Source organism: Peromyscus maniculatus, chromosome 10 (genome assembly GCF_049852395.1).
Source record: "Peromyscus maniculatus bairdii isolate BWxNUB_F1_BW_parent chromosome 10, HU_Pman_BW_mat_3.1, whole genome shotgun sequence".
Classification (NCBI taxonomy): Eukaryota; Metazoa; Chordata; class Mammalia; order Rodentia; family Cricetidae; genus Peromyscus; species Peromyscus maniculatus.
Genome location: NC_134861.1, coordinates 12,665,213 through 12,692,144, shown reverse-complemented (window position 1 = coordinate 12,692,144; position 26,932 = coordinate 12,665,213). Strand labels below are relative to the sequence as shown.

General features: G+C 41.7%; 1 protein-coding gene across 2 annotated transcripts in view; it reads right to left on the bottom strand.

Annotated features, from left to right (window-relative positions):
* Positions 1 to 26,932, bottom strand: part of Abca13 (ATP binding cassette subfamily A member 13) — a 432,541-nt gene that overhangs the window by 213,266 nt on the left and 192,343 nt on the right. For both annotated transcript variants that reach the window (XM_076545963.1, XM_076545964.1), the window contains 5 exons: positions 18,270 to 18,407; positions 17,075 to 17,255; positions 14,539 to 14,757; positions 7,092 to 7,288; positions 909 to 1,066 (listed from right to left, as the gene is read on the bottom strand). In XM_076545963.1, coding sequence (XP_076402078.1) covers positions 909 to 1,066; positions 7,092 to 7,288; positions 14,539 to 14,757; positions 17,075 to 17,255; positions 18,270 to 18,407 — 893 coding nt within the window. The remainder of the gene's footprint in view (positions 1 to 908; positions 1,067 to 7,091; positions 7,289 to 14,538; positions 14,758 to 17,074; positions 17,256 to 18,269; positions 18,408 to 26,932) is intronic.

Genomic DNA, 26,932 nt, shown 5'->3' with positions numbered 1-26,932 from the left:
AGGCTGGTCAGTAAGTACCAGGGATTCTTCTTGGCCTCTGAGCACTGAGATTACAGGTGCACGTTATCAAACCTGGCATTTTTATGTGTGCTCTGGGGTTCTACCTCGATGCCTCATGTTTGCAAGACAAACACTTTACCAGCTGAGCTGTCATCCAAAACCCTTTTTACTATACTGTAAAACAGAAATCTACAGTAGTAAACCTGGTGAGCCTACTTTTGACCCATGTGTCCAGACTGGCTCCAAATGCCCTGGAGACATTTAGAGTAATGCATTGGAGTGACGCTCTCCTTCCCAGAAAAAAAAAAAAGATCACTATGGAGACCCAAATCCTAGCAGTTATATTGCAACAACAACAACAAAAAAAAAAAAAAGGCATGTTCAACGGAGTAAAGGGCAGACTTTTTGAGGGTCACTAAGGATAAGACAGTCATAAGGACCTGGATTGTGAATTTCTGGATTCTAAACACAGGATCTCTGCTCCTTTCCTGAATGACAAATAGGCAATAATAATGACAGGTGTGACTTAGGTTTGATTTCTCCTTTCCTGACCATCTCCTTGCTGTCTGTCCCTACAATGGGCAGGGTTCTAGCCTCCAGAAGGGAGTATCACTGTCAAAATGATTTCTAGAACTCCTTGGCCATAGAAATTCCTGACAGCTGTTCTTGGTACTTATCAGATCATTCTGGCCACTCTCAGGTTTCTTCCTAGAAGATTAAATGCACCCTAGGGATCACAGATGATAGCCCTCACTGCTCGGGCTGAACAGCGTTATTTAGGCTCCTGGGATATTGTTCACAAAGGGCCTCTAGTTGGACATTACTGTTGTACAAGTGTCCTGCTTTGTTTCCAGTGACATGGATGGGACAGGGCTTCCCCAGTGAAATAAAGGAGTGGCACTTCTTACTTGTTTGGTAAGCGTCAGGGTGAGTCCTTGGCCATAGGTCTCCTTCAGGCTTGCAGGAGGAGCACAGCATCTGAGCCTTCCCTGCTGGAGAATAGCCACGTGGTCACTGAGCATCTCAGCTTCATCCAGGTGGTGGGTTGTGAAGATGATGGTGCGACCTGTTTCCAAGCACAGGATGTATCAGAAGCAACATAACAAAGGCCCTTTCCTAAGAATGGTGAACTGGTATAGGATTGAAAGAAAGTTAACAGTGTTTTAAACAGTGGGTACTGGAAGGGTGCTCTGTAAAAACATAGCTAAGTCTACTTTGAGAATTAGAGATCCTGAAATTTTTTCATTATAGTTTCCCCAAAGGTCTTGACTGATGTTTTCACAAATGCCCTCCATGCTCTCCTCATTAAGCTTAGGAGACACTGTCAAGCAGGAAGGGAGAAACAGCTATGAAATAAATGCCCTGAGTTCAGCAGCTTTGTTTTCTAGGGCTTAGATGTAATAGCATCAAAACATACACTGCATCCTAGAAATCACATAGAAACCCTGAACCAAGAATGTGGGAGACAAGTGTGGGAGCCAGTGGTGGGAGATTACATCATAAGGGGAGAGATGGCTGAGTCCAGCACTGTGGCTTCCTTCTGCAGAAGTCCATGTTAAGCTTGCATGTGTCTACAATGAATTGAGAATTCATTACCTTTCCTGGTGGAGAAGAAATTCTCTGATTTACCTTAGAAGAACAGAAGGCACAGAAACTCACGGTATTTGAGAAAAGCTACTTCAGTTAATATAAATAGATGATGTTCTTGCTTTTAGCTACTTTTTCCCCATTGGGTCTAATTGAGCCTCATTTTGCTGGTCTATCAAACAGAATAAACAATATTCATTGATTCCAGTTTCAAGAACAAATCTTTAAATAGAGAATGACAAACTTGATTTTAATTCTACTTAATTTCATATTTTTCATAAAGGAGAAGGAACAAAAGGCCAAGAGTCTTATTGTTTTTGTTCTCTCCTTGAGTTTGTTTTTATTATTGTTTGGTTTGATTTTATTTGCTTTTTTGAGACTATATCTCAATCTATGGCCCAAGCTAGTCTAGAGATCACAATATAGCCCAGGCTAACTTCAAGTTCATAGCAATATTCCTATCTTAGCCCTAGGGTTGCCTGGAGGTGAACCACAGTGTCTGTCTTCCAATTCACTTTTTAGAATCCATCTAGAAAGAAAACAATGAAATGTAGTGCAAAATGCAGTAGAGAGTGGAGTGCCCAGTGCCAGTTCTTGCTATAGAGGCATTATAAAGACAATGGGCAACAGCTTTGTCTTTTAGTTCCTAGATGCTAAGAAAATGTACTCATTGCCTGAAATAGGACCATCTGTTACTCTGATTAGAGCTATCCTGCAGTTCAGATGCATGTCCCCATACAATACAATAATCTAAAAACAGAAGTCTATTCAATCCAGACTCTTAAAGTAAATGAAAGGAAGAAGGATGGTATAAGGGACTGAGAGAGCAGGAAGAGGAACAGAGAGGTATGGCTAAATCACATAAAACTTCAGTTATGCAAGGTGGTGGATTCTGGAGACCTGCTATACAACACAATGGCTATAGCTATTCATTGTGCATGTGAAAATTACTGAGAGATTAGCCGTTTAATATCACACACACACACACACACACACACACACACACACACACACACACAATGTACATTTATAAGGCAATAGGCATGTTAATTAGTTCTGTTTAATTTTTTTCTCTCTGCATACAAATATCAAACATCATGCCACATGTACAGTTTTTACTTGTCGACTGCACTTTACTAAAGCTGGAAAAGATAAGTAAATAATTCCCAAAGAATTTAGATTACAGACACAGATATTTGATCCATGATGGCTCCCAGGGGATGCTACCACAACGCAAGATGCTGCTCTATCCTCAAAGAGTAATGGCTTCCAAGCCATTACCCTATTGTTTCTTTCTGATTCTGGTGGTGCAGCCTGCCCATAGGTTCTTTCCAAAACTTACAGTTCCTGAATTCATCTCTGTGTATCTTTGAAATGACAATATCCTCTCATGTATGGAGAGTCCACACACCAGATACTGAGCCATACACTTTCACTAACAGTTCATTGACTCCATAGAGCAGTGCTTCTCAGCTTTCCTAATGCTGTGACCCTTAATACAGTTCTTCATGTTGTGGTGACACCCAACTATAAAATTATTTTGTTACTACTTTATAAAAGTGACTTTGCTACTGTTGTAAATACATGATATTCAGGATATCTGTTGAAAGGGTTCATCAATGCCCAAAAGGTTGTAACCAACAAGTTGAGAACTGTTGGCTTGGAGAATCCTATAAAATAATGAGACAGTCTCCTTTTGTAACAAAGAAAAGTGCAGCTTAGAGGAGCTTGGCCATCTCTCCAAAGGAAATGTACAGCCAGTCTGAAATGTGTTCTAGGCATTTGTCGTGATGTGCCACCTGGCTCTGGTGTCTCTGCCTCATTATTGATCTTTCCACGGTGGACATTGAAATGCTGGCACCAGGGCTGATCAAAAGCTCATACTGTCCACCAAAGAGCAAAAAATACCCACAAGATTCCCACTAGCATCTGATGCCCAGTGTTCTGATGGGAAAATCTCTTTTCTCCTCAGCAGGTAACATTTGTTCCCACACTGTCTTAAATCTTTCTCACAAAGCTGTGCCAGTTGTTTACAGGAATGAGCTATACATTTTCATTTTTGAAGAAGTGCTTTCTTTTTACTGCCATCTAGCCAATCTTCTTGCAGACTATTAATTTGGTACTTCAATCAGTACAACAGTTACAAAGGGGTCTTCCAAAGATGAAAATAACCTCCATTAAACAACAAGGGAAGTAACAGCAGAGTTTAATGAAGATGATCTTTTTCTCAGACTTGCACTGCATCTGTCCATTCTGAATATTCACACTTTAAACATTGCATCAACTAACCATTCAAGAAAGGAAGAGCAGAGGATGGGGATGAGATCTAAGAAATGCCATCCTTTGGACATGGCATGACTAATACCCATATGAACTCACAGCAGTGTGGCCACCTGAAAAGATCAAGCCAGTTGTACCTGGGGAGTGAGAAGAATTCTTTCTTGAGGATTTGGCCACTGCAAGTTCTCCTATGTGCTGGTGGATGGCTCCACCCCATATACTTATGGACAGTTCTAAGTGGATTTAATGGGATATCACCAAAAAAAGATGTGAAGGTGGAAGGGGCATGCTGGGAGGTATATAAGATGGTTCACTATATAAATGTATGGAACTCTCAAAATTAAAAGCAAATTCCGCAATAGAGAGAGAAGGGGTTCCCAAAGAAGTATTTGCAGTTGAAGGTTGCTGGGATAGGGAAGGCCATTTTTCTTTAGGGAATGGCTAATATTAAGTTGCTTATGCCCCAGCAGATGATACAACACTTGTACATGTATGTGTAGCACTCGCTGGACTCAATGAACTATTTTTAAAAAGCATAAAATTGGAAGTGTAGTGTGTCAATGGGGCAGGGAGAGTTTGAGGGAGGCAATGAGGGATGGCTACGTTCAAAATATTACATATGTGTAATAATTTTTCAAAGAATATTTTTAAAGAAAAAAGTATAGATCTTTAAAATATAATTAATAAAATTTTACAATGACTCATCTATAATTCTTAAATCAAACAATAGTTGTGGGTTTGCACTGTTTAATTTCTACAATCCACAAGAACAGGGAAATTATAATCCATTAATCTAACCCTCATCCATCATCTTTTTTTTTTTTTTGGTTTTTCGAGACAGGGTTTCTCTGTGTAGCTTTGCACCTTTCCTGGAGCTCACTTGGTAGCCCAGGCTGGCCTCGAACTCACAGAGATCCGCCTGGCTCTGCCTCCCAAGTGCTGGGATTAAAGGCGTGCGCCACCACCACCCGGCCTTCATCCATCATCTTTATCAGCCCCCACTCAAAGTGGCAGGAAAGTCAGGAATCCAATCTCAATTTTTAATCAGTGCCCATAAACTGCATTCAGTGTTTTCCATCAGAGCTTCCCATTTTTGCATTCCGTGCCCTTCTTCTGTTCTAGCAAAGGGCATGTAGATAAATGGAGCAAAGAGGCTGAAGGAAGAGTTACAAGTGGGGGAGAAAAGGACTTATCCTCTTCTGACTGAAACCAAAGGGCACTGTCCTCTCACCCTCAGCATTTGTAGCATGGGCAGGGACTCCCTAAAGGAGTCAGACCAAAATGTTTCATATTCCATGCCTCCAGCTTATATGAGGCATTCTGGCTGCAGACCCCCAAAACCCGCCCTGGCCTCCAGCAAGACAGCTCCAAGGGCAGCATCTCTCACAAGCTCTGGCTCCCTCTCAGTGTTGCAGCTGTGCATCTGGGAAGAGTGAGAATGCCAGTCCCTGATGCTTCCTGGGGGACCCGGAGCTCTCCTCAGCATCATGACCTCCAAGCCAGCTCCATAGACAGGACCTAAACTCTTCCCATGCAGCTGTGCAACCCAAACCAAGAACATAGGAGTCAGCAGAGCACTATCTGCTGCCTCCCTTCTCAGCTCCTCAATCTGGGTTCTCCTTCTGTAATTCCTCAGAACTGCAAGAACAGAACTATTTGCTGAAGAAAAGGGCGGGCTCTAGATTGTTCTTTTCCCCTCATTTTCTTCTACAGCAAATCCTGATCTCCCCCAGGAAGTTGGAGTTTTAAGTCAAGCCAAAGTAAAGTCAGGCTAGGAAAGGAATAGAGGGTAAAGGGGAAACATTATGTAAGAGTGTGTGTAACCTTGCCTCAGAAGTGTTTTGATAGTCCTTCAACACTGAGATGTGCTTCACTGTTCCCCATGTTCTGTTCAAAGAACATTTCTATGTAAACTGCTTATTGCAATACTTCCTACCTGTCTGGAGTATGCTTGAAATGGCAAATGCACATATTACAGAAGAAAAATGGACCCTCTGAGACAGAGATATGTTTCCCTCTTTGTCAGTCAGCTTTGTCTAGGGAGGTGAGACTACCAAATGTCCATCTCATCATGCCTCAGCTTCCTTCTGTAATAGAAGGTGCTACCATTTTGATCCTGAAAACCTTCCAATGGTCTACATTTTAAGGGCCTATTTGCTAGTCTGATATGCTATTGGGAAGTGGTAGGACCTTCAGGAGATGAGGCTTCCTAGAAGGAAGTTAGGCCCTTGGAGTATGTCCATCCTAATCTCTCTTTGCTTTTATGCCATCATGAAGTGATCATCTTACCCCATCTACCATAATATACTGTACTACCACAAGTCCAAAGCAAAAGGACTTCTGTGGCTAGCATTAATTGTCAACTTGAATAGGCTAGATTCTTTTGAGATGAGAAATCTCAATTCAGGGATCACCCACATCAGGTGGGGTCATGGGTCTGATAGGGAGGAATTGATTAGAATGATGATTGACGTGGGAGGGTTCAGCCCACTGTGGGCCCCAGGACCATCCCTGGGCAGGTGGGCCTGAGCTGAGTAAGATAGCAAGACAGGAATTGACCCAGAGAGTGAGTCAGCAAACCATGTCTGTCCATGGTTCCTGCCTCTAGTTTCCTGCCTCCAATTTTCTACCTGCAGTTTCCTGTCTTGAATACCTTTTCTGACTTCCTTCAATGATCGATTATGACCTGGAAGTATATGATAAAATAAACCCTCTCCTTCCCAGGGTGCCTTTCATCTGAGTATTTTATCCAGGCAACAAGAAAACAAACTGAGATGAGGACTAGACACTCATTTACCAGAAGCTTTGAAATTAGGAGCCCAAACAGTCTTTTTCTCTGCTAAGTTAATTATTGGCCACAGCAGTGGAAAGTTGACTAACCGAGGAAAGTTTGTCTTTGATGACCTCTAATTGCATCCTTTCATCTTTCATGCTTCTAAAAGTAGAATAAAGTCTGGGCAAAACCAGTTTTGAATGATATCACCTATAACTCTAGCTCATTGACTGTATCACTGCCAATATTGAATTAAGAGATCAAATACAAAGTAGGTGTTCTAAGTATTATAATATATTAGAAAGCAAATGTATCATAAAGTATTAAAATATCTTACTTGTTCTGAAACAATATCCTGCATCCTCATTGTAATACGACTTGCTTCACACACACAATGCTTCTCAAGCATAGCATTGCAGAGAGAGAAAGTGGAATGAGTCTCACCACCTACCTTCCCGGTACTTGAGTAGAATGTCCCAGAGGCTGCGACGGGAGCAAGGATCCACCCCACTGCTTGGCTCATCCAGAACCACTGTCTTTGACATGCCCATGAAGGCAATGCCAATGGAGAGTTTCCTCTTCATGCCTCCAGACAGAACTCGAGCCAGCTTGTGCTGGTGCTGAGTTAGCTCTACTTCATCGAGAGTTCTGGAACAACAAGAAAGTCCTCATTCTTCTACCTGAACACCTGAAAGCTTTGCTCTGGCTTTCATGTCATATGCAAGGGTTGACTGTGCCTGAGGTCTTTATAAACTGTGCAAGGTTCTTATGTCAAGAGTTAGGGATGCTAGGGTGCATCCTAGGCACAGTAGCATTGGACTGATGTAGATAGATATGGATGTGGATATGGATATGGATATGGATATGGATATGGATATGGATATGGATATAGATATAGATATAGATATAGATATAGATATAGATATAGATATAGATATAGATATATGGGCAGATGATATCATGTCATAATACCAAGCATGATGTTTGTCATGGTGTCTGCAAGGCATTATGTGCAGAAAGCACTTTGGTTGACTCTCTAGAGAAGCATCTCTCTTCTTGTCACTCAGGCCTCCTGCAAAGAAGGGACCTGAATTCTTCTAATACATATGGAGAACAGTACATTAGCAGAGGCAAAGCCCCAGGGTTCACCAGAGTCCTTTAACTTGCTGGCCCACTGTGCATGAAATTTTTATGGCCCCATCTAACTGATGGGGATTTTGCAATGCTGGCCTGTGCTGAGTAGAAATCATCAATTATCACTAACATTAGAATAAGTCTCCAATTTTCTTTCAGTCTTGAGAGTTCAAGATTTTAGAAAACTAACAAAAAGACTTTTTTGTATTTGTTATTTTTTAAACATTTTTTTCATATATTTTGATCATATTATTTTCCCTCTCCCAACTCCTCCAAGATCCTCCCGACCTCTTTCCTCTTTACCCACCCAACTTCATGTTTTCCCCCTCTGTAAAAGAAAAAAATCAAAGTAAAGAAACAAAAAAAAAATCAAAAAGACAAACCAAAACAAAATTTTAAAACAGCACACAAAAACATGGAGTCCATTTTGTGCTAGACTGTGTGCAGTGACTACGAGACTCTGAAGCACTCGGACTTAAATAGGACGTCACACCCCTGCCCTCAAAGCTCAGGGAACTATGGGAAAGAGGAAATAAAAAGATTTTAAGAGCCAGTGATAGGGGACAACTCCAAGGAAACAATGTCTTCCCAACACAGCAAGGGTGGGTCGATGCACAGATGAACTCCCAGAGACTGTGTCAGCATGCACAAGTTCTATCCAGACAAAATCTCAGCATGAGGAAGGAAGAGTGGACACAAAGCCCCACTCCTAATCCAGAAGTTATTTGTTGTCAATAGCTCCTGGGAGAGGGGAAAGTTTGTGTTCTTCAGTGGAGTAACACTGGGTAGTCAGCTGTACTCCATGGCAGCCACCATGCTCAGTAGCTGTCCAGCAAAAATGTGGTGTTTATTCCTCTTACTATGAGCCCACCGTCTTTGCTCACATAATTCCAACACCACTATGCTTTAAAGGCCATATATGAGTTACTTACTCTCATTATTTACTTTAAGTCTTTCTGTTTTAACCTTCCCTAACCAGTGAAAGTGGAGCCCCTCCCTGAGCGGCTGGACAGGCCTGCTTAGCACTTCCTGACAACCTACAACTGAAAGGTCACTGCAGCGAAGGAGGAGGCTGCTAGTCAGGTGCGTGAGCACCACCAGGGCTCCGCACAGCTGAGCTTCAAGAATACTTGGCTCCTGGAATGCTTCCAGGTTCCTAACAAAGTAGCAAGTGAATGACAAGGACTTCTTTGTCCAATGAATGAGGACAATTTTCTTATCAGTTTCATTCTTTCTGCCTTTTTTGCCTGACACACAGAGAGTACTCTAATCAGCTTCTTACTGTCTAGTTTTCAGCCAAAAGCTAAGGCAGTTTGTGTTTAATCCAAGGCTCAAAGTATGTGTCCTGTTTGGTACATCTCAGCCTAATCTCAGGCAATGACAGCCCCTGTTCTCCGGGTGTAGCCATGGTTTAGAAGACCCCGGCAGGAAAGAGGATAAAGAACGGTTCAGCAAGTGCCTGGACTCTGTAGTCTCCTAACACCTTTCTACATGGACCATTCTAACACAGTGAAGGCCATGGGCCCATTCTGCTCATTTGAGGGTGCATTAATAATAAATGAGTCAGCAAAGAAGATGGACAAGAAAATAAGTTTTTTTTTAAAAACTGTCAAACACTTTCAAACTTGCCTCTTCTGATTAGATTTCTAACATACCAAAGTGCTTCCTGTTTGTCTCTTCTATGGACAGCACTCAGGGCCTCTATCATATGTCTGAGAAGCACATGTGGATGGGTCCTGTTGATGACTGTACCCATGGCATTTAAATCAATGATTATAATACCAGCTAATGTCAATGGAGTCGAAGGACTTGACTCCTCTCCAGATAAAGACACATTGCTAGGACTTTTGGTCTCTTGGATATTGTCTGAGGACAGTATATGAAAGCTGCTCTCTGGGCTAGAGGAGGAATCTATGGCAAAAGCTGATTAGTCCTAGCCTGCTGGTTTTAGGGAATGCTCATAGGCTTAAAACAGACATAACTATCAATGAAAAGGAAACCATTTGCAAATATTGCCCAAGTGTTATTATCTGTTGTTTTGGTTTTTTTTTTTCTTTGATTTTAAAAATCCAAAATTACTCAAAGGCTAGTGTTTTCCTAATTATGGAGGTTTGGCAAATCAAAAGAAAATGGATAATTTCTGATTAAATTAAACTTCTGATTTCTCATAAGAAGGACAAGAAATCTCCCTAATAAGAACATCATTAAGCAGCACAGAAAGGGAAAAAAAAAGGCTTTTTCTCATCTCAAGTCCCAATTATGTGCCAAAAAAAAATGTATTTGGAAACTTCTTTTCAATCATCCATTCATTTATACAGCAAAAGTTTATTGAACCCTTAAAATGCATGGCACCTGTCACCTTCTAAGGGTAGAGAAATAAATCAAATTTTGTCTGTGATTCAAGAAACTCAGAGTCAGGTGGAAAAACCAGATAAGAAATTACAATAAATACAAAGAAACTAAGTCCTTGGTTCTGCCGGAATGCCCTCTGACTCTAAAGGAAGTAGCAGAAAGAGTCGGCCAGATGGACAGTGAGATTTGGCAAGGTGGCGAAGTTTGAGCAGTGTGTTCCAAAGAATGTTGTAAAACAGTTGCCAGGACTTGCGGGGGGCGGGGCAGGGAATGAATGACATATTCAAGAAACAACAACAAATCCTATTCTTGCAGTAAAGGGGAGGCCATGCAATGAACCCTGAGTAACGTGGGTGAACAGGGCTTGAGTCAGGTCTCCTATCCATTGTAAATCCTCTATCTCTCTAGGTCTAGATATACGGCAGGTGACTCACCATGACTTACAGACCATCTTCTTCCCATTTTCTCTAAAACTGCCAACCTTGAAGCCCAGGTCACCAGGAACTGTCACCACTACTGATATTGCTGTTGTATGCCAATCCCAGATGTGCTTTTAGTCTGTCCTGTTCCTCGTTTATTCCCTTGGGATTCTTGGGAATTTAGTATACAATGTATTGCCTGGCACTGGGAGTTTTGTTTAATAATTTACAGCTTCTAGCAGCATCATTGTTCACCTGTGCAGCGAACTTCTGTTCAAATCCATATGTGGCTATGTATGTGTATGTTTATGACTATGTGTACATGTAGAGAGAGCTTATTATGCAACCCAGGTTGATCCTGAACTTACTACACAATAGAGGATGACTTTGAGCTCCTGGCATTTAGTCTCCACCTCCCAAACTTGAGATTACAGCTGTGGTGGACAGTTCACAGCTTATGTACTCTTAACTGTTAAATAATGTTGAAAGTGAATAGAAGTTCCAGACACTCTGCCTTGCCCTCCACTGCCTTGTGTGCTGCACCACCTGGACTCTCTGGAGAGATGGTCTTCAGCTTCTTCCCAAGGTCCCTTCACTGCCCTGTAACCAGCAGGGTTGCATCAAGCAGTCTCCTCTCTAGTTCATCAAATCTTTCATTCTCTGCTGGACCACTATCAGGAGTGGGCAGATAGGATGCTACAGTTCCTATCTTCATACCATCCTGTAACCTCATTTTCCCAATGTGGCATCATTCTAGTTCTCTGCTCCCATTGGGGAGAAAAAAAAGTGCTATTGCCATATTCCCTTGCCTTCTCTCCTTAAATGGCTCTAGAAAGACCTCCATCCCCAAACTTTTCTTTTGAAGGGCATTAATGGTGTCTGTGTAGTAAAGCAAAGATCAATTATCTGTCTTCATCTCGCTGAACTCTACACAGAATTAAGGTATCAATGCCTTCATCTCCCTTAAGGGGCCAGGTTCACTCTTTTGTCTTTCTCTTTCCCTGCTGCCACTCTCTTTTGCCTGGTTCTTCCTCATCTGACGTCATCATCGGGTTACCGTAGACATGGCTCCATCCATCATTCTCTCTCTGCTCTGCTTCCACATTCTAATCTCATTTTACACCAAGATAACCTGTCCCCAACCTGAGTTCCATAACGTTCACTGGAATGGTGTGTGGTAGCAACACAACAACAATATTTCAATCACTCCAGGTTCAAAGATGTTCCTCTCTTGGCTACTCTTATCTTCCTCAGATCAACGGAGGGGCAGAACAATCATCATCTGCCTCTTGACAAGTGTTCACTCCAGATATTACAAGATCTGCTACCTCCTTTGAGCTCCTGTGTTAATGAATTCAAACCTTAACGAAAACAAGCTGTGCTACAGATCACTAATCAGAAGTATGTTGGCTCCAAATCAGATGTTTTCAGTCTTCCCTCCCTCTAATTGAGAACTACTGTCCTAAAACATGATCTCATTCTGATTGCTTTTGTGTAAATTGGCTTTGTTGCTAGGTAACATGCTGTGAATTGATAACTGTTAAAGGTTGCCTAGCACCCAAATAAGAAAATGAAGCCTATGTTGCATTGTCAGGAGCTTGATTTAAGCCCCCAGTCACAATCACAGTAGAATTTTCAATGGCCCAACATACATACAAATTTTCAAATTAAATAAGTATGTAGACTCTACATTTAAATATATATACATATATATGCATATATACTTGACATAAAAGCAAAGCACTTATTATATTTTGGGCAGAAGAGTGCTAGCAGGAGAGGGAGGGGCAATATAGAGCAATGGGTATGAGTATGAGCAAAGTCCAATGACAAACATGTATGAAAATGTCACAATGAAATCCATCATTTTGTATGGTAACTACAAATATACAAAAGAAACTTTAATTGAAACAAGTGACCTATGTCTTTATAGTACAAAGGAATACATATCATGCAGCCAATGACTATCTAGTATATATGTAATCATCCAAACAGTTATTTCATATCAAGTACTAACTCAAGCTTGAGATCGTTTTAAGTGGTATAAAGTAAGCTTGTTCTCTGTACAGTCAAGAGATAATTGTTACTTACATTATTTCTGCTATCATTCACTCTGAAAAGATATTATGAGGTGAACAGAGAATAGCATTTTACAGCAACATGCCAATGGGGTGAATTGTGAGAGAGAAGGAAATGGAGAAAGAAGCATCTAAACAAACTTTGTGGTGCCATATGCCACTTTCCACAATGGCTCTTGTCCCCTGAGGATCTTTTCCATGACTTTGAATTTTATTTGCATTTGACCCTCAGAGAGTGAGCATCTGTCCAGGGGGACATTTGATTTGTTTTACATATGCCCTTGTCATAGCTGGTGTCTAAACATAGGCAGCTATCTCAAGTTGAAATGATCTAAATGCTGATCTCTTCCGAGAGCGAGCCAAGGAAACCTGGGCAGCGGTGCATTCCTCTGAAGCGCTCTGTCACTTCCTCCTGAACCCTTGCACTGAGAGACTGTCAGGGGGAGCTGCACAGGGATTTCCCCTGATGCTCTGCTTTCACATCCTAGCCCTGAGGCATATGTGAATTCCCCGTTCTGGGTGTGTGAGCTTGTCTGTTCTATTTCTAACAAAAGAAAGCCCATAACACTGCTTTGCTCCATCAGTCTAAAATCTTGTGTATAAACCTAGACAATTCTGTTGTAGATGTAGAAGATGGCCTACTCAGTTAAGACTTCAGAGAACCATGCTTCTGAGGAAGCTTTCATAAGGAGCCAGTGTTCCCTAACCCCCTTGAGATCTCTACTAAAGGATGCTAGGGGACATGCCTTGACCACATTTTAAAGCTACTGCCACCTATATTCATTAGACTCATTGATCATAATTGGTAAAAAATAATTTTCGCTTCGCAGACCATTGTAATGTTCACAGGGCTGGGTATGCTGTGGTCAAGGCAGTGGCACTAAAATGTCCTGGAAAACCCTTCCTCCCCTGCCCAGATAGTGTAGTCATCCTGGAAACAGAACATCCTCTGTTCCTACATGCTGCAACCCAAAGCAAAGGCAGTCAAGTGCATTTGACTTGTAAGAGCACTAGGGAAGACCATCACATCCCTGTATGAGTTGCTCATCTCTCTGAGGATCAACTACCATGTCTGCAAATTGGAGACAGTCTCCATATTATTCTTGGAAGATACCTTCAAATGGGACCACAGCATGTTCTCCACTTCCAGAAGGGTCTTGGGAGCCCTTGCTAGCCTACTCCCTCAGCACCCCCATCTGTTCACTGCTACAAAACAAATCTCCTCCATCACCCCATCCCATCACCTGCCTTCTCCTTAGTTTCCTATGTGTCCCCCTTTCCACTCATGGCCACACTGGTCCTGTGATGCAGCCCATACTACTCTCCAGGCTGTGGTAGACTGGAATAATGTGATTTCTGCCTGTGTAGCTGTCATTCTAGGTTTGTGATTAGTGTTTCTTTCACCTCTGCTGGGATCCATGGGGAGGCAAACAGCAGGGGTGCTGCTTCTCTGTCTACAGTCTCTCCCAAGGCTGTGTACCTGCTGTGGCATGGAGATATCTACTTTGTAGACCTCAGGCCAATGAAGTCCTCAGCTCATTCACACCTACATGCCTGATACATTTGTTGTTCCCTTGCATGCCATATAGGAGTCTTTCAACCCCTTTCCTTGTCTTCCTTTGCATTTCATTGTTTCCAGATACACAAAACTTCTACCTCCTGTCTAGCCATTCTTGCCATGCTGCCTCAGTTCCTCCCGCATTTCCAAGACAAACCATCAAATCTAGTTCTTTTCCATAAAAGCCTTCTCTAAAATCCCCAGGGCTGTTGGCTCTGACATACTTCTATATACAAGATTCATCTGCTAATTTTTTTCTTCTCATACTTAGATAGAGCTGATAGTAAATATCTCTGTGTTCTCTTCCTGCAGGATGGGGCAAAGACAGGAAGAGGGAATAGAGAACTGTTTACTAACTTGTTCACTTGCTGCTGTAGCTCCTTCTTGGTCCACCAAGGTGCTTTTATGGAGGCAAAGAGCACTAGGTGTTCCCGCACAGTGAGGTTGTCCAGAAGAACATCCTGCTGTGGACACACTCCCAGCTCCTCTCTGACCTTGGACATATCCGTCTGCAAGTTCTTGCCATTTATGATGATGGTTCCAGAAGTGGGAGGGTAGAGCCCCATCAACATGGATCTGCAGAGAACAAAGATTCAGTACAAACACCTGGATGATCTGAGCTTCAGTGAGCCACTCAGCTCCCAGGTGGTGTATGCAGCTTACAAGGAACTCACACCTTCTGCTGACCAATTTTCCACATGGTCAATTAAAACATAAGGAATTCATGGGGACGTTGGTTTGTCCAAATGTGAAAGGTGGACATATGAAGGTGCCCTGTCTCCCAGGGGGTAAAATATGATTGTAGACCTCTACAGTTGTGTCAGACTTGGGTGAACAGCCTGACTGAAAGAAGGTAGGCTCAATTCCACTTATATGGAATTCTAAAATAAGTAAACAAATTAGCAAACAGTAGGTCTGTGGCCACTCAGGGGTAAGGGCCAAAAGATGACACCGAAATTTTGGAAGGGAAAAGAAATGTTCTGTCTTCACTGTGATGTTTGCTCTGACATCAGACAAATATGTCAACCCTCACTGGACAAATGCATAAACACATCATATTGACTGTACAAAAATTATGCCTTGCTGGGCGGTGGTGGCCCATGCCTTTAATCCCAGCACTCGGGAGGCAGTGGCAGGCAGATCTCTGGGAGTTCGAGGCCAGCCTGGTCTACAGAGCAAGATCCAGGAAAGGCACCAAAACTACACAAAGAAACCCTGTCTTGAAAAACCAAAATAAATAAATAAATAATGCCTTAAGAAATTCAATTAGCAGCCGGGCGGTGGTGGCGCACGCCTTTAATCCCAGCACTCGGGAGGCAGAGGCAGGCGGATCTCTGTGAGTTCGAGGCCAGCCTGGGCTACCAAGTGAGTTCCAGGAAAGGCGCAAAGCTACACAGAGAAACCCTGTCTCGAAAAAACCAAAAAAAAAAAAAAAAGAAATTCAATTAGCAAATCTTTGTTAAAATCATGTCCAAACCTATTTGGGAATACAATAAAGTCATAAATTTAATGATCCCTCAACTATCTTTGGGAGTTGGTTCCACAATAGTCCCCTCACACCAAAATTTAGATACTCCAGTTTAGTGTATAAAAATGACAATATACATTCAGTCTATATAATTTTTCTATGTACTGTAGAGCATTCATATATTATATTTTTTAATGAATGCTGACAATAAAAAATAATGGTACAAATTTAGGGCAGATGCAATATTTTTCAGATAGTTTTGATCTGTGCTAGGCAAATCTGTGGTCACAGAGATTCAACTGGATCCACTCTGTATGAGTCTCAAGGGCCTTTGTTTTAAATGGTAAAGACCCAGTTCAGTAATTGGCTCTCAGGCTCCAAGCACTGCCAGTAAGTAAGAGGCAGGCACTTAAAATGACTCCAAATGTACTCCAAATCTCACTAAAAGACAAGTAGTTAGTGAACCCTGAAACATCCAGGACCTTCGTATCTAATTCTCGTTCTGTAAGACAGGTGCCCCAAGCTCCCTGGGAAGACATGCGCATTAGCAAACATTCGCTGAGTTATTACTTGTGTAACTCGTACATTCCCAATCTGCAAGTTCCAAGAACAGAGAACTGTTTCAGTGTTCGAGGTACAAACACAAATAACCCATGCTCTTCTTTTGATTTGTCTCCAGTGAGAGCTTTCTGGAGCTCCACTGACACTACTATTCTGCCGTTCTCACTAAGGTTGAGACCACTTCCCCTTCATCCTTTTTACTAATCATACATTAGACCTGTGCACATCCGGGGAGAAAAAGAATAAGAAGTGATTTGCTCAAAAGTGACACGCGGTAATTTTTGCAGTTAGCCTTAAGTTAGGCACTGTTCCAGAGCCAGCTCAAGGCTTTGGATATTTGAACTCATTTCCCTGCCTCTGAGGCTACATGATTGAATTCTTTAATCAAATTTGAAACTACTGTCCAAAACCAAAATCCAGGACTTGGCAAGAAAAGAGTCAAAAGAAAAGAAGATGACAAAAAGAAAAGCAAAATTCGTAAGGTTTATAAAGAGGTCTCAGCTCTTTGCCTATAATTATTCAAATAAAGTTATACTTTAGCAGGTGTCAAAGGACTTCAAACGCTTAAAGTAAAGCATGTTGGATTATTTGCAGAAAACAAAAGAAGTTGGGTGTATTACAAAATATCCATCCACCTCTCCCCTTGGAATCTACTCCAGGTCTAAAATATGATTGGAGACTACCGGGGGAGGGGCTTTGGAGAGAGAGCTTGCTCTTTCCTCTGAAGCACTAAGCTCTATCCTGAAATCAAAGTAAAATAAAAATGGAAGGAGAAGAAGAAAAATGGGATGGAGAAGGGGAAAAGAAAAAGGGGGAGGGAGGGGGAATGGGAACGGAAAATAAGTTCTTGAAAATGGGACACACATGATGGTTGTTTTCCCTGCACCGTTGGTTCCCAGCAGGGCCGTGATCTGGTCTCTGTGGAAGGTGAGGGTGAGTTCTTGCACAGCCACCTTGTGGCCTTCATATTCCTTGGTCACAGACATGAGAGCCACTCCTGGGGTACCTCCTTCCAGCTCTCCTGGGCCATTTTGCTGTGAGAAGCCTGTGTGGAGAACAGACATTCACCATGAAAAGATTTCAGGAGCCTGGAAAACAATACCAATGCTATCAAATCATCTGTTCCTTTGGAACGGAGTCCTGGCTCCGGGAGGCATGCCAAGCACTTCCGCGGTTTTCATTACCGAAAACAGTGAGCAAGATGGGTAATGGCAAAATGCACTGAAGCCACTGACAACAAAGCTTTGATCTCTTTTGATAGGAGAACCACTGCGTAAGGAAGCAAAAACAGATGCACACCAGGGTTCTGTAGACATGGGAGATAAAGAGGCTGTGTACACAACAGTGTCCACAGGAAATCTTCTCCTGACGTGGGAGTAGATAGGGGCTGATGGGGCATAGTCTGCATTTCCTAACCCATCCATAATCTACTTGGTTAATTGGAGTTTAAAATTACTTTCTAATATTCACCCAGAATACACATCCAGCATTGCAGGCTCTAGCTGCTCCATGGTGGCCCATCTCCATTCACAGGGGCTTCCCTGTGAGTGTCTTGTGCCTGGCCCTCAGGCAAAGGTCATGATGACATACAGTGATTGACATGAATGATCCTGCTCTGCTATGTTTCAGAACTCTTATTGTCCTAAGAAAAGTCTCTGGTTTTAAGAGGAAATGATGTTCTTGTTCACAGAAATATCACTGAAGTTAGAACATGTGAAATCATTTTGAAAAAGTTTGTGTTATACTTGGCAGCTGCTTACCTTTCCTTTTCGTTTTCTTACACCTGTTCATTTTGAACTTTAGCAGACTGTAATATATGTACAAATACAGACAATACGTGGAGAGGAACACTGTAAATAATAGACAATTGGACCATTGCCAGGTCCCAGGGCTTACACAGACACTACCACAGCATTGCAGCTTAGCCCCATAGCTATTTCAGAACCCAGAGCAACCTAGAGGAACCTTGGAATCTTATAAAACGATAAATGCCCATACAGAAGTGAAAATCAAAACTGACCAGAGGAAAATGTACTCAATAGAGCTTCTTGTTACCCACCTTTGTTGCCAAAGTCCTCGTTGAAGAAGAATAGACCAGAACTCAGAGAGCGCCGCCGCTTCTCCATCAAACCACACACACTTTTCCAATAGGATGCAGTGAAGGGGAAATACCACCGTTTCCCTAAGCCAAAAGTTCCTAAGAAAGTAAGACACAGTTAAAATGAGAATAATTATTTTTCCATGTACGTGAACATTCTGAAGTACATAATTGTAACTAATCTGAATGAAATGTCACTCTCCACTAATAAATTTCAATATGCACCACATACATACACCAATCGTATAATGAGATAGCATGTCCCCTTTTGAGGAGACCCCTAAATGTCTCCTTGGTTCAGGCTAGAGCTATCTTCTAGCTTCCCTCAAATCTACTTCCTCCAAGTGACCCAGAGCTGTACTCAGAAAACTTGAAGAAAGGCTGGGTGCTCCACCGGGAAAGCCCCGTTTGCCCCCCACCAGACTCCTGAGATGCTCTCGCTCTTCTTTGACCTGTATTGGTTGCTTACAAGAGTTACTAGATAACGGAAACATGAAGTCAGTGCCTGAGAAATTTTTCAGGGAGAACTTCTACCAAGAAAGATAATTTGTAACTCTAGCAATTCCATATGAAATATATCCTTGCTCCTTAAACATTCTCCAGTCTCTTCTCAGCCCATTTAGCATTCACTTTGCCCTCGGTCCATGCAGAAAGAAATGAAAGGGTCTCAACTATTACCATGTCCAAATCTCCTGTAGTGCACACACATCATTCTAGCATAAATGTGATTGGGGAAAATTAACTGAAAGCCTAAACTCTATCAGTGACTCGAATAAAACGACCCACAGGAAGAGACTTCAGTACTTTAACCATCCAGCAGAATGCTTACATACTATAACCAGAACATTTACCAAGTTGGTCGCATACTCAAAGGAGGGTGAAGGGCTATGACAAGGTCTGGCATCGGTTCCTGCTTTTGTGTTTACTTCTGTCCCCCTTTGTGGAAACCCTAATCCCTAGCACATCGGGATGTATGTGATTTTGGAAGGCAGCCTTTAAAGGAAGTAGTTACAGAAAAATGAGTTAAAGGGTGAGTCCTTTTTTTATTTGCTTTTTCCTTGGTAGAAGAATTTTAATAATAAATATTTTTAAAAGAGAGAAACAGAAAAATCACCATTGTGTAGACTTTCTATATTTTTATTTCTGAAAATGTTTTTAGTTAAAATAGAATTAGAATACCTCCCTTCTCTCCCTCCAGCCCCTCCCAGCTCCGCTCTCAAGCTGACAGCCACTTTTTCTTTGACTATTTTACATATAGTGATTAAATATATAGATATGTGTGTATGAAAATATATATAAATACAACCTGCTGATTCCATTTCTATTGTTTGTGTGTGTGTAGTTTCAAGGCTGACATCTTTTCTTCAGACAATAAGGAGGTTAATCCCTTGGGGAGGCTAATTCTCCTTCTTCCAACAGTCATTGGTTTCTTATAGTTCTTTGTCTGGGGGACCCCTCTTCCAGGTTAACATGTCCACTGATACTGTCACTGTCCCAGTTAATGCAATCATTTCTAGAACAGACTGGCTCACAACATCTGACTCTTAACAATCCCTCTGCCCTGCATCTGTGATGTTCCATGATTCACAGATGCAAGAGCTGTGATGTAGGTATAGTTGTTGGGGCTGGGCTCCCCGTCATATGTTGATCTCTTCATTTTGCCCAGTTGTGGTCTTCTGTGGTGTTCTTCATTTGCTGTGAAGAGAATCTTCTTTGGTGAAGGGAGGTAGCTTCACTTCTCTGTGGGTGCAGTTGTTTAGCAATGCTCATTCACAATAGTTGGGAAACGGGAACAATCTAAACGTCCTTCAACAGATGAATGGGTAAGTAAAGTAATGTGTATGTACACAATGGAATAATATTTGGCTAGAAAGAAAAATGAGATCATAAAATTTTCGGGTAAATGGACAGACCTGGAAAAGATCATATTGAGTGAGGTACTAAGACCCAAAAAGACAAATGCTGCACATTCTCATTCATCTGTGGTTCCTAGCTCCAAACCCTCAGATGTGAGTATGTAACCTGGGGTAACCACGTAAACCAGGACAGCATAAAGGACAAGTGTGAGGGCTGCTGGGAGGAGAATAGCAAGGGCTTGCCTAGCAACAGAGTTGATGGCTCCAGATGCTATGCAGTGGCTGGCTCCTACTCTCACCTTACCTGTCTATGTGAAAGTATAATACATGTATACCAGCAAGAAGATCTTGGGGTATCCTTTCACACAAGTTCCCTTGCCTCAAACAAAAGGAGGAAGTGATCTCATCTTTGGATACCAGCTTAATTACAAATTATTCAATAAGCTTCATCACATACAAGCACGAACAATGCATTTTTGGAAACAAAAGAGATAACAAGCAAGCAAACAAATACAATGGGAAATTATTCTGCATTTGCCAGCTGCTGCCCCCAATCTCCCATCTTCTCATGAAGTGGCAGTGTCCCACTGAGGGGCTTCTGAAGTACACATGTTCCGCCAACCCAGGAAACAGTGGGAATGGGACAAGTAGCAGGATTCAGATGCTTAAAGCACTTCTAGGTTTTGAATTAGTGATTAAAGTTCTAGATGGCAAAAACAACATGGAGTTGAAAACACTCTCTGAGTGTAAACAGTCACCATTCTATTGTTTATAACAGGAAAGAACTGAAGTTAGGCTTTCAAAGTTGAAGAAATTAGCAAAGACTTTTATTTAGTGATATGCTGAATAGCCATTCATATTTTTAAAGATGTGACTAGATGACATTATTTCTTTTGAAACAGAGGGAAATGTATAAATGTAATATGAACCCAGTGATGTGCAGAAAGGTATCTGAAACAGAATGGAAATTATATTACTATTTCTAGTTGATAATGTTGGAAACAAATGGATATTTTTCCTGCTCCTTCAAAAAAAATTGTAAGAATGTTCCAATGATTTTACAATCAAAACAGGCCTGTGTGATAAATTACAGCTCACATCCTCAGAATCAGCAGGAAGTAAGGAACAGCTCCTCCATGCACACTAGAGGTAAACGCAGCTGCAACTGCCTGTTCCAAGGGAGCAACAGAACATCTTCACACATTAGGAGTATCAAAAAGAAAGCCAAAAAGCAATCAAAAGCTCAAATCCACTTCAATTAAAGAACCTGTTACAGAGACATCTTCATGCAATGGCTTTCAAAGTGATGGTCATGATGCATACACGCATGGTTGAATGCACAAGAATGCATCTATATACATAGTCATGCACACTTACAAGAGTCTCTTCCCTGTGGGACTATCTCATGGGAGCCACTGTTGAGAATGGATAAGGCATGCTTCCTGGGGAGGAAAAGGAGGGACTTGAGACTCTTCCCGGGGACACAGTGTCAGCAGGCCAGCCCAAGAATGAACAGAGCACATGAGAATGCAGCTACATGCAAGGACCCTGAAGTCACCTGAATCCATAGCATCCTGTTTCTTGTTTAAGCTCTTCCCCAGTTTCATCTTCCTGTTCCAAATAGATGCCTGTCATACCAATGAACTCTCCCTCTGCTGGCTCAAGGCCACACAAATTGGATCAGACTCAGACTCCCGTCCTTATGGTTTGTGTACTAGTGAATATGACAAGTTCCACAGAGAAAAACTTAGCCCAAGCCAGCATTTCAGTTTCAAGGTCTCTATAGATACACATCAGACAGATGCAGGCAGAGGTAAATGTCTGAGAAAGCAAAGGCAGAAGAGAACAAAGAAGGATGGCTAGAGGTGACAAATACAAATACCAGATGCCCAGCTGGATTTGAATTTCAGACAAGCAGCACATGATGTTTTATTACATCACCCAAACATCTGTGGTTATTTGAATTTAGATTAGTCCCCTTATTTTATCTGGGTATCAGACACTGCTACCCATACTAGTGAGGTTGAAACAAAAAGCCAGGTACTAATAAATATTGGGGAAAGTCAAGGTCATCTGACTTTGATAGAGTCAAACTATTCAGGACATGGAAGTCTTTCCTGTAGCATTTTGAAGTCAGGGGAAACTCTCCGTATGAGAAGGTTGGGTCCATCTGCTCTGTTTTTAAGAACTATAACTGAAGTCCACACAAAACATAGGTAGAAGTTGGAGAAGAAGTAGAGACATAAGAAGGAAGGAGTTAACGTGATCAAATGGTCCTGAGTGGGAATGAGACCCAAGCTAGGATGATGGCTTCAGGAACAGTAAGAAGGGACAAAAAATTGAGAAGATGTTCAGTTACAACAAATGAATTTGAAGATAAATTGAATCTTAAAGGTCGACTCTCTAAGCCATCACAGGCATAATCAGCACAGCCTTTTGAAATCATCTCAGAGAATCGATTCATCTCACTAAAGCTAGAAGCTGCCAAAGCCACATGAGGGTGACCCTGTCTCTGCTCAGGTCATGGCTGTGCTTTCCCGTAGAGACCTGAATTTCATGTGCACAACTCTCTAAGTACTTGCACACTACTCACATTTCCAAGTGTTATTGGGCACAATGTGTGGGAAAGTCTTGGTGTACACAACGCTAACTTCTCTAAGGGTACTAACCATTGGCTTATGGAGGAAGAGAAACTAATTAGCATCATCTGCCCCTCCCCTTGGACTAATTTCCCTTGTCACTATAAGGGAAAGTGTCAATGAAAAGGGCAGATAGAGTCAAATGTAACTGGGAGAATATAAAGAAGAGTTTGTGACATGATAACTCTGAGAGAGGACAGATACCATTCGTGAGCTCTCAAACAGAGAGCTTGGCCTCTGACATAGGGCCCTGAAGCCTAGGAATTTATCTGAGGCCCTTCCACATGGAATCAGAAGGCTTTGCATCACACTTATGGATTGCTATATAGCAAAGAAAATAAAAGAGAAAGCATTTCTTTAGAGCTTGGTATGTATATATTTATGTGTAGGGGTGTGAGTATGATGATAGACAGACAGACAGACAGACAGACTGAGACAGAGAGAGAAGTCCATAAGAACTTTCTCCACACAGAATACTTTCAAACTGTGAATTCAAATATATTGATATTCTCTTTGGAGTATATTTATCATCATTATTCATATACATTATTATTTTATATGGTGAACAATGGCCATTAAAAAGATACCTTCCTATTAATAGTTCCCAGAGACATCAGCACAGTATACTAACCAGGGCCACTGAGGGAGAGCAGGGATGGTCAAGAGACTGACGGAACAAAAGAAAAGTGTGAACATGTACCTGAACATGATTTTCAACGAAGAGAAACAAGAAAGGGCATGTATGTTTAGAATTGATTAGCCTGTATAATTTCATTGGACTGGGGGTCAGGGAATCTCTAGTTTTCTAATACTTGCAGAGTTAAGGAAATGATAGGACCTGAGTGTGTGTTGTTTCCATCCACACCACTGTGCCATCATTGTCAACATGGGAGTCTTAACTACTATTCCGTTACTATGGTGATATGCCATAACCATGAGCAATTTATAGGAGAACAGGATTTATGTTAGCTTTCAGTGTTAGAAGAGATATAGTTTATTGTGGAGGGGAAGGCATGGTAGCAAGAGTGTGAGGGCATTATGGACATCAGAAATCAGAGAAATCACATTTTGCCTATACACAGTAACCAGAGAGAGCAAACAGAAGCAGGGGTAGGCTAAACTCATCCCAGTGACGTACATCACCCAGCAAGGCTCCACCTCTGAAGGCTTCCATAATCTTCCCAAACTGTACCACCAACAAACTGGGGATGAGCTGTTCTCATACATGAGCCCATGGGGAACCGTTCTCCTTTACACTGCACCAATGGACCTGGTGGCAGGCAGAGTGCTGGGCCCATGGGGGAATACACCAATCATCCACACACAAAATCTTAAAAAAAGAAAGTTTATAAAACCTCCTGCATTGCAGTGACTCATATAAAAGCTCCCTATTATTTTTCAGTCTTACTCATATGCTGTCTAGAATACCTCCCCACTCAGTGTCCCTGCAATTCAGGTATCTTACATCACTGTTTCTGTGCCTAATCTAACCCATCCTTTATCCTATCACCCATTAGAAATAAATTTTCAATAAGCCTAAGACTCTGGACCCTGCCTGAAGCTACTATTGTAAGGTAGACTTCCAAGGTCAAGAGGGCAGTTTCTTCTACCCGCCACCATTTATTAAAAATCACTTGCCACTTCTCCTTCATATTGCAATTAAAATGGTGCCTTCATTTTTATTTAGCTACACAGTTAGGCTTTCTTATATGTTTGTTTCATTTCAATAGAGAAGGGGGTAACAGAAAATATTTATCTTGAAAGAAGTTACTAGGTCTGAGAACTCCTAGAAAGTATGCCCTTACCAATCTACAGATCTAAAGCCCTTCAGTATTTTCTGACAATTTTCCTCTGGTTATTATTGACAGACTTTGTCAAAATTGAAAATAAGTACCTTATATACTTAAAGGACATATAAGCTGTCAGTTCTAATTTTTCATCTAAGTTTTGAAATAGAAGAATTGGCAATTTCATGACATGTAGAGAAAAGAATCATTTTTGCCTTTGTCTTTCCCAAAGAAAACAAAAGACTTTTATTTTCAATATTGTGTGCTAAAGATTTTGGTGCTGTGATTCTGCTCTGAAATAAACTACCCATATGCCTTCACACCTAGCTAAAGGATGAAATGGTAATACAACTGCAAAGAGCTCACTGTTTGAATTCCCTAAATGCAATATAGAGATATGATCTTGCAATTCAAAGGTGGCTTATCTGTGTTCTCACAGTTGCTTCCCTTTGGAGGAAGGAGAATCCAGTCTAGTTAGGACTTGTGACCCATCCACGGTCACAGAACACCTGTATAGCCACACAAAAGAAAAGGTAGAAACATTCCCTGGAACAGGCACTTTGGCATGTTGAAGAGAGACTTAGAAAACATATCATTGTCTCATCAGATATGGTAAGATGTCTCAAAGCTCCTGTATGTCAGGGGTAGGAGCTGCAGTATGGGTGTGTGGAGTTGTGTGCTGATGTCTTACCCCTCACCTAACAGGAAGTGGTGGAATGAGGACCCTGAAAAAATGAAGAGCAGAGGCTGATGAAAAAGAGTCAGAGATGCTGGCTGGATGTAGTAAGTTCCAGATGCCAGGTACCATGGCACAGCACAAACCAGAAAGCCAATGAAATTCCAAATGCAAATGAGCTTTGGCATTTCCATCTGTCCATCCTTAAAGAAGGTGATTCTGAGTCCCAAGCTGACCTCCTTTAGATTTTAGGGGAGAAAATATTCTCTGCAATTACCAAAGTATGATGTTCCCCTGACTCAGTGCCGATTTCTCAGGTTCATCCCCACCAACACTAGTCTTTTCCAAGCCTAGTGGACCCCTCCATGAATGCAGCCATATTTTCTCTTTCTTCTCAAAGGGGTCTTATATGTGGACACTGTCGCAACATCAACCATCTGCCTCAAGGCTGGAACTTTTTCAATTGCAATGAAGCACACACCATGTTTGTGCACATTGTTCATGCTCATACCACCATCTGCATCAAGCCCATCTCGGGATCTTTACTCTCATGGCTCCTGGAAGTATTCTGTCCTTATACGTTGGCCTCAAGCACAGTCACGTTTATTTGGCTGGTTTATTTCATTCAAAGCCTGTGCCGGTGTCAGAATTCCCTTGTTCTGGCTAAACAATGATCCCTTCTACAAACATACCACAGTTTCTAGATTCGTTCATTTGCCGCTATGTCTTAGGACTGCTTCTGTCCTTCAGCCCCTGTGAATAGCATTAGATTACTAGAAATGTACAAATATCTGTTGTAGGCGTTGCCTTCACTTCTTTTAAGGGTCAGTCTTGAGTGATTCACCCCCAAAAGATATTTTCAGCCTCTCTCTCCCATGACACTCAGGTCTCATTCTCCAGAATTCTCTAGAAAGCCTGTGACCACACTCGACTACCTGCCCCTGACCCTATTCTCGGGTATCTCCTTCCAAGCACCACCTTTGTAAAATTTGTACTTTCTGTGTCTAGATGGTGATAACTGATGTCTAGAAATGCCAGAGGTAGAAAGATTTAGAAATATGAAAATCTCATACCAGCGTACTCACAGTCCAAATAAAAGGGGTCATATTCATCTGCAAGCTCAGACCACACACAGATCTTCAGATATGGGAAGCAAGCCTGGAGAGTGAGAAAGGATGTGGACCACACATAGGAGGAGAAAAGAGGGGCAACTCCAGAGAGCACTGGGTCCTGACACTCCTTTCTCCTGAGTGGAGGGCTGAGCAAACACTTTCAATTCAGAGATGACATCTTCAGATATGGGGGTGGGAGTAGAGAGTTTATTTCCAGTGGAGCTCATGTGATAATCTGGGTTACTGAAAGGAGCAACATTCTCACTTTTTAGAACTGTTTTAAATTACATTTATTCATTTGTGGTATGCATATGTTTTGTGGTATGCATATGTTTTGCCCACATGTGGTGGGTAGAGGAGCACTTGTGAGATTCCATTCCTTTCTTCTGCCATGTAGGTTCAGGAGTTCAAATTCAGGCCGCCATACTGAGCAGAACCTTTACCCAGCAAGCCACCTTGCTGGCCCCTCATTCTTTTTAAAGAAAATACCTATTTAGTATTACATTAAACCAAAAATCTTTTTTTTTACAATGAAACAAGTGATCACCAAAAAG